This window comes from Staurois parvus, unplaced genomic scaffold, assembly GCF_062004578.1.
Source record: "Staurois parvus isolate SC_StPar_1 unplaced genomic scaffold, SC_StPar_1.0 ptg001032l, whole genome shotgun sequence".
Lineage (NCBI taxonomy): Eukaryota > Metazoa > Chordata > Amphibia > Anura > Ranidae > Staurois > Staurois parvus.
The window spans coordinates 1,425,963-1,438,098 of NW_028318828.1; the positions used below are offsets into that span (position 1 = coordinate 1,425,963).

General features: G+C 42.4%; 1 protein-coding gene across 6 annotated transcripts in view; it reads right to left on the reverse strand.

Moving 5' to 3' along the window:
* PACS2 (phosphofurin acidic cluster sorting protein 2) overlaps positions 1-12,136 on the reverse strand; it is a 1,098,307-nt gene that overhangs the window by 524,669 nt on the left and 561,502 nt on the right. For all 6 annotated transcript variants that reach the window (XM_089657830.1, XM_089657827.1, XM_089657828.1 and 3 more), the window contains one exon: positions 6,958-7,062. In XM_089657830.1, coding sequence (XP_089513956.1) covers positions 6,958-7,062 — 105 coding nt within the window. The remainder of the gene's footprint in view (positions 1-6,957; positions 7,063-12,136) is intronic.

The following is a 12,136-nucleotide window of genomic DNA, read 5'->3' on the forward strand; positions in this document are numbered from 1 at the left end:
CCTTCCGGTCTTAGAATCCTTGATATATCAGCTGTATCCTGTGTGCCTGCATTCCCTGTGAGCCCTGATCCCCAATGCTACAAGTGTTTCTTACTAGCATTTTGTGTCCTGCTTGACTTTAAGACCAGTACCTCAGTGCTGAACTGTCCTCCTGCCATCCTTCTAAGTCCTGTATTCTGTGCTCTCCAAGTCTCATGTCTCTGTATTTACATGTTCCTGGTCAACTGTAAGGTCACTGATCCCAGCCATACATGATAGGCCCTTTTTAAGATGGCCGATTGTTCATGATTGAATTCTGAATAGTGTGGTTAAGTTTGGATGACGACTGAGTAACACATTATACAAAGTGAGAATGGTTTCAACTCGTATTAAGATGGATTTCCTTTCTTTTCTTCTAGGTCTTATTGTCTCTATAACACAGATTTACTTAGGCAGAAAAATAAAAATGCCATGGCTTCATGGGCATTTTTGTTAAATACCTAATGTTGGACTAGCAATCTGAATGACGCCATCTTCAAAAATATCCTCCCTTATTCCTGGACTTCTTGACATCAGCCACAAACAACAGTGATGGAGAAAAGTGGTTTCAAAACTTTTAAGTATCTGAAGAACATTTCCACTTATCATTTCAGCTGTCCATGAATAGAAGTCAAAGCTCAATTTGCTATAATTGCAGCAGATCTGCACACCTACCGGAAGTTTCTTGTCATGTGGACTGCGATGGTCCTGAAGAAAATATTATGTATGAACATTGTACGAGTTCTTAGGTGTTGCAGTACAGTCTTATGGAGGACTAGCTGTCAAGGATACATTGGAGGAATCAACTACAGACTTGGCGTTCATAAACAGCCCAACACACAGTTTTTTAGACTTTTTGATTTTTAATTTTTGTTTAATGTTTTGTATTTTTCAGCCTTCGTGAAGCAAAATTAGATTTTTCTGCAGAAGTAAATTGGATGTATAAATCAGGAGAAATATGAACTAGAAAGAAATATTAGGCAAACAAAGTGAGATGTATGAGAATTTAAAGGAGGGGAGGAATTGTAAAGTAAATATGTTTCTCAAATTTCTTTTTAGGAAGGGATAATTGTTTGGACAATATGATGTCCAAGAGGAGGGATTGTAAGGGAAAATGGAGCAGCCATTTCTAGATATAAATATGAAATACATTGGTATTGAATTAGATGGCCTAACAACCTATTTCCCTCTCCTGCTGGCTCAACATTTGACACTTCACTCCTACCTCCAGTTCCTCAAGATTCATACCACCTATTGTCTACAAGATTATTATCACAGCCTTTGAAGACCTGTTAAACCCAAAGGACAATGGAAGTAACAATAACATATGGACAACTATTCGCATCTCAATGAGTTACACCAAAGACACAGATGACTCTTCAAAGAAAGATCAGATAGCTAGGTACCACCCACTGTAGAGCATATAAATTGTATTAGAAAGCCCTAGTTAGATAGAGCATTACTTTGAATCCAACACTATGTATTGTTTTGCTCTCCCTGCATGGAGGTCTAGCTACATGCTTGTATAATAAACATCTACTTTTCAATCCGGCTTCAGCAGTCAAAATGTTACTGAAACCCATGAGTTTTGGGTTTCCCTGTCACCTCCATGGCCACAGTTGTATAAAATCAAGCACCTAGGCATGCAGACTGCTTCTACAAACATTTGTGAAAGAATGAGTCACTCTCAGGAGCTCAGTGAATTCAAGCGGTTGCCAGCTGTGCCACAAGTCTATCCGTGAAATTTCCTTGCGGTTAAATATTCCACAGTCAACTCTTAGTGGTATTATAACAAAGCAACTGGGAACCACAGGAACTCAGACACAAAGTGGTAGGCCACGTAAAATGACAGAGCGGGGTCAGAGAATGCTGAAACGCACAGTGTGCAGAAGTTGCCGTCTGCAGAGTCAATAGCTAAAGACCTCCAAATTTTGTGTAGCCCTCAGATTAGAACAACAGTTCATAGAGAGCTTCATGGAATGAATGAGTCACTCTCAGGAGCTCAGTGAATTCAAGCGTGGTATAGAGTTCTATAGATTTCAAGACAGTGTTCCATGTCCGAGCAGCTGCATCCAAGCCAAGTGCAATGCAAAGAGTTGGATGCAGTGGCATAAAGCACGCCGCAACTGGACTCTAGAGCAGTGGAGACATGTTCTCTGGAGTGATGAATCAGGCTTCTATGTCTGGCAATTCAATGGACGTGTCTGTGTTTAGCAGTTGCCAGGAGAAGGGTACATGCCTGACTGCATTGTGCCAAGCATAAAGTTTGGTGGAGGGGGGATTATGGTGTGGGGTTGTTTTTCAGGAGTTGGACTTGGCCCCTTAGTTCCAGTAAAGGGAACTCTTAAGGCGTCAGCATACCAAGACATTTTGGACAAATTCATGCTCCCAACTTTGTGGGAACAGTTTGGGGATGGCCCCTTCCTTTTCCAATATGACTATGCACCAGTGCACAAAGCAAGGTCCATAAAGACATTAATGAGCAAGTCTGGGGTGGAGGAACTTGACTGACCTTCACAGAGTCCTAACCTCAACCCAACAGAACACCTTTCGGATGAATTAGAGCGGAGACTGTGAGCCAGGCCTTCTTGTCCGACATTAGTGCCTGAACTCACAAATGTGCTTATGGAAGAATGGTCAAACATTCCCATAGGCACACTCCTAAACCTTGTGAACAGCCTTCCCAGAAGTGTATAAGCTGTTATTGCTGCAAAGGGTGGACCAACTCAATATTGAACCCTAAGGACTAAGATTGGGATACCATTAAAGTTCATGTGCATGTAAAAAATAGTGTGCTAATTTCTAAGGAGCCTGCAGAGGATTTCACCCACAATCAGCAGATCATCGGTGCAATGTGCAACTCCTTGCAAACTCTCCTCATAACTGTCTGCTTGTACCTTGCACTGGCAGGCAGTTAGCTAAGAGCAGGAAGATCAATGGACTATGAAAGTGCTCACCAGCGCCCTCGCAGCTCATTGGGAGCTTCAAGCCATCAGCCTTGCAGGCATTTAGTCACAGGAAACTGTGAATGAATAATACAGCTGTGGGAGTGGAGCCCCGCACAGTGTTACTGTTTTCAAATTGTGACTGTGGGTGTGGGGAGAGGATCTCCCACCCGTTATCACAGGGACAGGGGTGAGGGTCTAAGGGAGATGCTGCAGATGCTGGAACATGGAAAATGGGTGACACATGTAACATGTTCTAAAGATGAACTTATCCTTTGTTGGGGTGAAATCTATATGAACTTTTGTTCTGCAGGGATTGGGATTAACACTTGTTAAGTTGATTCAGGGCAGTCTGCAAGTCTACCTGTCCTTGAGGTGAAGCTGGCAAATTAGAGGTTAGAAATTGAGGAGCATGGACAGAAATTATGTTTTGTAGCACCAGGAACTGACAAATTTTGCCCAAAGGTCTGGGACTTCTCTGATCCAGACTAGCGCAAAGACCAACAGGCACCCCCCCGGAGAGTAGGGGTATCCCTTCGTTATGAAGAGGGATTTTGGGTAGGCTAAAAGGGTTTTGCAGTCCAAGGCTTGCGACAAAAGAATTTGCCTTTGACAGTAGTAGTAAAAGCATGCTTAGGCTGATCTTTGTGGGGTAGAAGTATTTTCCTCCAAATTTATTTTCTCCAAATTCACCATCAAAAGGCATGCATATATAATTACATAGTTAGTCTGGCTGAAAAAAGACAAAAGTCCATCCAGTTCAACCATTAAAATAAAAAAAAAAAAAGTTTTAATCCTATACCCACAGTTGATCCAGAGGAAACCCAGCAAAGCATGATACAATTTGCTCCTGCAGCAAAAAAATTCCTTTCTGATCCCCCAAGAGGCAGTTGGATATTCCCTGGATCAACTTTGCCTATAAATGTTAGTATCCAGTTATATTTTGTGTATCTAAGAAAGAATCCAAGCCTTTTTTAAAGCACTCCAATGAGCTGGCCAAAACCAACTCTTAAGGGAGTCTATTCCACATTTTCACAGCTCTCACTGTGAAGAAATCTTTCCGTGTTTGGAGATTAAATTTATTTTCCTCCAGACGTAAAGAGTACCCCCTTGTCTTCTGTGATGACCTCAGGGTGAATAGCTCTACACCGAGTTCACTACTGTACATGAACCACTGATGTATTTATACATGTTGATCATATCCCCCGTTAATCTCCTCTTCTCAAGACAGAATAAATTCAGTTCCTCTAAACTTTCCTCATAGCGGAGCTCCTCCACGCCTCTTATCAGTTTGGTCACCCTTCATAAAGACACCTTTTACATGCAGGCTTTGCAGACCAAGCATTTAAACACCAAATTCTGTGGATATGCACAGAAAGCAGAGTAATCCTAGAGACCTGGCAAATTATATTCTTCAGGGTATCAACACAAAAAAGCAGGGCCAAACAGTACTTCCAGAGGAATAGGGTCCTCAAAGGCAGGTGTCAGGAATGGACTGGCCAGCAATAGTGGGACTCACCTGCCTTATGAGCTGCAGTACCAGGGCTGGCCAGCGGGTGCTCCCAGCAATCAGAGACTCAACCTTGCAGCCAGTCAAACACCTGGAACTGATTATACTGGTGTATTTAAGGGATGGCCAGACCTGCAGACTCTGCCTTGGTGTGTGGTTTTCCTGGGCCCTGTATCCTGTTCCTGCATCCTGTTCCTGTCTTGTCGCTGACCCTGCCTGATCTGACCTCTGCTGACTTCTCCTGCTCTGACCCTGGCTCGTTCCTGACCATCCCTCTGCCTGACCCTCTGTACCACTCTGCCCGCTACCTGCTGAACCTGGCTTGTGACCCCGACCATTCTCCGCTTGCTCCCCCTGTACCTACCTGCCCCATTGATATTGACCCGGCCTGCCTGACGACGCTTGCATTGTATGTACTGTTATCTGTGGGTGGTTGGTTTGGTTTGCTTGCACTGTGTTATGTTTTAGTATTGCACTGCGTTTATGTTTGTATGGTTAGTGTTAATAAATTACATTGTTTATAACATATCTGAAGTCTGCGTTTCCCTGCGTCAGTCACACACCTCTGGTCATACCCGGGAGCCCTGACAGCAGGATTGCGTTCTCTAATTATTTTTCCAGTTCAGTTAGCTACAGTCTGAAAAATGGACATGAGTGATATGGCTGCTATGGCCAACTGTAAGACAGAACAAGTGAGAGAAAAGGATGCTTTTCCATAAGGTGACAAAGTGCCTGCTGACTGAATCCCTGAAAGACTAAAAGGAAGAATCATCTTCAAGTAGAAGCATGATATGTTTGTTGAGAACTGAGATGGCAAAAGCCACTACCTATACATACCACTGTTTCAAAAATTCCTTTTCGATACAATATTACTCAGAAAATAATTTTGGAGTAAAAAAATACATTGTCATGATTTGGCCAATTTTCATGGCAAAACACAGTTAGTTTGTGTTTGCAGAGGAATGGTTTGAAGGTTTCACCAGAAGCTTAGTTTCCATAGGAGCTTGTTTACGCTGAGGAGATTCTGGTGCAGCAGCCGATACATTGGCTCCAGCTTTAAAGGATAAGTTCACCTTTCATAAAATGTTATGATCCTAAGGTCTTTCTCCTACAGGAACTTGGGTGTGGGCATTTCCTGGATGGGTTTGACTAGACTTCAGTAAGTGACTCGCTTGGCCACAGTAAAGGCACAATCTTGCTACACCTAAAGGGTAACTTCATAGACCGGTTTATTGAGTGCTCCTACACCCACTTGGCCTCCCTCTTTCGGCAGTCTCCCGGAGACATGGCAATCTCTGCAGCCAAGATGGCACCTGCTTCACATGCTGACATCTCTGCAACTGTTGATAGCCTGCAACCACTGGCACTGACTGATCAAATCCCACTTGATCTGACTTCCCTGGTGGGCATAGCACAGGCAGTAGTATCAATTCAAACTCCCACTCTGATAGCGGCTGTAGACAGTGCTTTGATTAAAGGTCTGGAGCAGCTACACCATGATCTGCATGCACAGGCCCAGCAGATTTACCAGACTGAGGACTGGATCTCATCCCTAGAAGATGAAGCAACCGCTAAGTTTGCAGCTGTGTATCAGAGTAAACAGGGCTGAATACAAATGCATGCCACACTTTTCAGATATTTATTTGTAAACATTTTGAAAACCATTTATAATTTTCCTTCCACATCACAATTATGTGCCACTTTGTGTTGGTCTATCATATAAAATCCCCCCCCAAAAAAATTTACGGTTTTGGTTGTAACATGACAAAATGATGAAAAATACAAGGGGTTAGAATACGTTAAGGTACTACTATACATCTCCAGCTTCCCTTATCTCTGCAAGCTTTTTAGACCTGCAAAGAGTGTGAGAATGTTAACCTGACAGATAAAGACCTGATGGGGTTTCTGGTCTGATTTTCACTGTGCTAAAATGTGTGTTTGCTGCTGTTTCTGTCCCATTCTGTTCTATGACTTCCCATCCATCTGACTCCATGACACTGATAGGAAGTGAAAAGAAATCTCAGTGGAAACACAGTCAGCCAAAAATATCTAATAGAAGTTGTAATCCTTCCCTACTCCATCCAAAACTAAAAAAAAGAAACATTTTTGCCAGAGCGGAGTGTTAAACATTTTTACTTCCTTCTAGCCTCTGCACATTTTCTAATGAAAATGCTTTGTCAGTCTGCTCCTGCTCCCTCACAGTGCAATCAAGTGGCTGAGGCAAGATGATACCAAAGGTGTATTTTCTAATTGTAATAATGACGTGAAGACTAAATCGAGACAAAGTGATGTGATCCTTTTGTCTGATTGTCTGTGAAAGAGATGTGTAATTCTGAGTTTTATGGATAGACCTGCAAATCTTTTGACAGGGAAAACATTTCCTATATTGCCTGTATTTAAAGTCTGTATTGGGTGGTTTTCCCACAGTTCAGCTTTAATGTTCTAATTACTTGTTTTTTTTATCACATTTATAAAGTGACTTACCTGGCCCTGCCAGTCAGAAGTGTTCACAAGAATGATGTTTTCAGGGAGATGGTCATCAGAAACAAGGATATGATTTAGCTGATCATAAACTGTTTTTCTGGGTATCTAAATGTTACAAAACATACAAAAATATAAAATAAATATACCAACACAAATAATTTAGTGAAACAGTGCATGCTCCATTAAAAAGTATACAACCATCTTAGCAAAACAAAACAAAAAAGTAATAAAGGGGAACTCTAGCTTTTTATAAAATATAAAAAGAGTACAGATGTACCAGAAACTACTGCATTTCACTATAATATTAAAGTAAATATGTGTTCAGAAAAAAATAGTAGCGAACATAAATTGTCCTTATCTTCAATATTACCAGAGCGGTTTTCCAGAAATGAGCAACAATTAAAATCAGAGTGACATCAGTAATCCTGCTTCAGCAATCTGAATACCAGCACAACAAGTACTGAAACTTGAGAGTCAACATTACAGCCTGCAAACCAGCATTTGCAGAGAGAAGAGAAGTAAAGGCAGACACCATAATTCTCACAACAAAAATTTCATTTTTGTTATCACTGTAAAATCTTGTTCTCTTTTTTTATAGAAGGACACAGCTTTTCTTCATGACAGATGGGTTTGATGTCACCACCTTCAGGAGAGGGATGTTAGGTGCAATTTAACTAGTTGCCAACTGCAGGTAGCCGAATGACGGCTGTCCAGTTCTGGGAGGCCGTCATATGACGTCCTCCCAGAACGCGATCTCCTGCGCACCCCCGGGGGGCGCGCACCTGGTGATCTCCACGGACACAGCTGATAACGTGATGTGGTAAAAGGCCAATCACAGCGGCCTTTTACCACGTGATCAGCCGTGTCCAATGACACGCTGATCACTGGGAAATGCAATTTCCGGTTCTCTGCTGCACTTTCCTCATGCTGTCAGCGCATGAGGAAAGTACTGCCGAGAACCAGCAGTTGTCAGAGCAGTGATCGGCACCGATCATCGAGGCACTGATGATCAGTGCCCTGATGATCGATGCCCAGCAAGACCGCCCACCTGTGCCCATCAGTGCCGCCCACCAGTGCCCATCAGTGCAGTCCAGCAGTGCTGCCAGTCAGTGCCGCCAGTCAGTGCCCAACAGTGCCGCCAGTCAGTGCCGACTACCAGTACCCATCTTCAGTGCCAGCTCATTAGTACTGCCTATCAGTGCCGCCTCATCAACGCACATCAGTGAAGGAGAAAAATTTGCAAAATTTTATAATAGAAACAAATAGAAATTTTTTTTTTCAAGTTTTTTGCTCTTTTTTTGTTTATAGTGCAAAAAATAAAAAACACCCAGCAGTGAGTAAATGCCACCAAAAGAAAGTTCTATTTGTGACAGCCCAATTGTCAAAGTGCGACAGCGCTGAAAGCTGAAAATTGGCCTGGTAAGGAAGGGGGTATAAGTGCCCAGTAGGCAAGCAGTTAATTAAAAGCACGCCAAAGAGGCGTTCCTCTGGTGGTGGCTAAACCCCCATCTGAACACAGAAATCAGTTAGTAGTAAGGAGTAATAGGACAATAACACCGAAACAGCTAAAAAAAGGAAACTGGGAGAGTTCTGCGTCCTTTAATGAACTCAGAGAAAAAGATTTTTTGGTGTGTACAAAAATCCCATTTTCAATTCTATTCATTGAAGGACAGGTTTTCTTCATGATAGATGGAACTGTCAGGAACCATAAACCAGGCAGAGACAGAAAGTGCAGTTAAAATCATACCTTTAGTGAAATAGTAAAAATAACGTAGTCAAAAACAGAAACCAGGGCTTGGATGCCAAAGCGGGTAATCAGATGAGCTAGGGTCAGAAAACCAAAAGTCAGCATAGTCAGAAGCAAATATCAGAAACAGGAATCAGAAGAGAAATCAGCCAGACCGAGTTGTTAGCAGGAAAACACTGGAGATCATACACCACGCAATGGCATGGAGGAAATGAACTAAGCTGCTAAATATAGCAAAAAAAGGCTGGCTTGTAGGCTGCATTAATGAAGCAGGTAATGATATCCAGGTGAGTCACTGTGGAAACGAGTGGCTGGTAATTAACCGACAGCTGAGCAGCACCTGAGCACTGAAAGAAAAGAGCTGCTTGTTAAGTAGCATCCCTGACAGTACTCCTTCCTTAACGACCCTTCCCCCTTGGGGACTCCAGGCTTGAGAGGAAAACATATATGGAAAGCATGGTAGCAGGGCAGGAGCATGTATGTTGAGGGTGAGACCCAAGAGCGTTCCTCTGGACCATAACCCCTTCAGTTAACTAGATATTGTATGCGTCCACAAAACCTATGGGAGTCAATGATGATATTGCCATTGATGATTGTATTTCATATTTCTCATGGTTATCAACCTGAACCAGGCGAGGGTGTGGTACCAAAGTGGTATAGCAGTTAAGGAGGGGCCAAGACGCCATGCTGCCGGAAACACGTGGAGGCCCGGCGGCCATCTTTCATACTGGGCGGTTAGTCCATTACCTTACGCTGCTATAACTCTACATTACCTTTCGCTGCTTGATTTTAACTCTGCATAATTTATATTTTGGAATTTGCAAATTCAACATATTTATTTAATAAACATACTCAGAATTACAACACTATGGGTACTCTTTATACTCTCCCTTGAGGAGCTATTTACAGTTGCAAGAAAAAGTATGTGAACCCCTTGGGATTACGTGGAGTTTTGCTTGAATTGGGTATAAAATGTGCTCTGAACATCATCTAAGTCACAACAATAGAAGAACAGTCTGCTGAACATAATACTACACAAACATTAGATGTTGCCATGGTTTAATTGCACATAACATGTAAACATTCACAGTGCAGGGAGGAAAAAGTATGTGAACCTTTGGACTTAATAACTGGTTGATCCTCCTTTGGCAGCAATAACCTCAACCAAACATTTCCTGTAGTTGCAGATCAGACCTGCACAACGATCTGGAGTAATTTTGGACCACTCTTCACAAAACTGTTTCAGTGTAGCAATATTCTTGGGATGTCTGGTGTGAATCACTCTCAAGGTCATGCCACAGCATTTCAATCGGGTTGGGGTCAGGACTCTGACTGGGCCACTCCAGAAGGCGTATTCTGTGCTGTTGCAGCCATTGTTTTGTTGAATTACTTGTATGCTTTGGGTCATTGTCCTGTTGCATCACCCATCCTCTGCGGAGCTTCAGTTGGCGGACAGATGGTCGTACGTTTTCCTGCAAAATGTCTTGATAAACTCTGGAATTCATTTTCCCATCAATGACAACAATCCGTCCAGGCCCTGAGGCAGCAAAGCAGCCCCAAACCATGATGCTCCCTCCGCCATGTTTTACAGTGGGGATGAGGTTTTGATGTTGGTGTGCTGTGCCTTTTTTTCTCCACACATAGTGTTGTGTGTTCTTCCCAAACAACTCAATCTTGGTTTCATCTGTCCACAATATATTTTGCCAGTAGTGCTGTGGAACATCCAGGTGCTCTTTTGCAAACTTCAAACGTGCTGCAATATTCTTTTTGGACAGCAATGGCTTCCTCCGTGGTGTCCTCCCATGTACTCCATTCTTGTTTAATGTTTTCCTTATTGTAGATGTGTCAACAAAAATGTTAGCATGTGCCAGAGATTTCTGTAGGTCTTTAGCTGACACTCTGGGATTCTTCTTTACCTCATGCAGCATTCTGCGCTGTGCTCTTGCAGTCATTTTTACAGGACGACCTCGCCTAGGGAGAGTAGCAACAGTGCTAAACTTTCTCCATTTGTAGACAGTCTGTCTTACCATGGACACATGAACATCAAGGCTTTTGGAGATACTTTTGTAACCCTTTCCAGCTTCATGCAAGTCAACAATTCTTGATCGTAGGTCTTCTGAGAGCTCTTTTCTGCGAGGCATGGTTCACATCAGACAGTGCTTCTTGAAACCAGTAAACCCAAAACAGGTCTGTGTTTAAGGGCAGGACAGCTGTCAGCAACACATCCAATATCATCACACTGATTGGAGTCAAGGTTGGCTCACTCCTGGCTCCAATTAGCTCTGGGAGAAGTCATTAAATTAGGGCCTCACATACTTTTCCTCCCTGCACTGTGAATGTTTACATGTTATGTGCAATTAAACCATGGCAACATCTAATGTTTGTGTAGTATCATGTTCAACAGACTGTGTTCTTCTATTGTTGTGACTTAGATGACGTTCAGAGCACATTTTATGCCCAATTCATGCAAAACTCCACGTAATCCCAAGGGGTTCACATACTTTTTCTTGCAACTGTATCCATAGAGCCTGCCTGATCCAGCCATCTAAAGATTCCAGAGAAGGGAGTTCCTGTACACAGGCATCTGCACCCATCCATCCCTTAAAGGGACCTCTGGTCAGCTGGATCTTTACACTTCCCTGTGCACTCCAGACAACGCTACCCACCCAGAGGGAGGATTATCTCTGCCCCAGACCAAACCTTTAAAGGAGACTTCTGCTGGTTTACATAATGCGTACTTTCATTACGCATCTGGTGAGTGCGTAATCTTACTACACTATTCGGAACACCACCACTGGATTTTTTTTTACAGAGAATTTATATCTGCACAGACTATTACCTTTATTTTAAGACATTGGTCATTATTTACTCATGATTACTTCTTGCTAATTTTTAAATAATAAAGCGAGTGCTTTTCAATATATAGTAAAAGCAGCTTGCATAAGGCAACCCCTAAAATCCTTGAACATACAGGTGAAACTTGAAAAATTTGAATATCGTGCAAAAGTTAATTTATTTCAGTAATGCAACTTAAAAGGTGAAACTAATATACGAGATAGACTTATTACATGCAAAGCAAGATAGTTCAAGCCGTGATTTGTCATCATTGTGATGATTATGGCTTACAGCTCATGAAAACACCAAATCCCCAATCTCAGAAAATTAGATTATTACATGCAATCAATAAAACAAGGATTATACATAGAACAATGTCGGACCTCTGACAAGTATAAGCATGCATATGTACTCAGTACTTGGTTTGGGCCCCTTTTGCAGCAATTACTGCCTCAATGCGGCATGGCATGGAAGCTATCAGCCTGCTGAGGTGTTATGGAAGACCAGGATGCTTCAATAACGGCCTTCAGCTCTTCTGCATTGTTCGGTCTCATGTCTCTCATCTTTCTCTTGGCAATACCTCATAGATTCTCTATG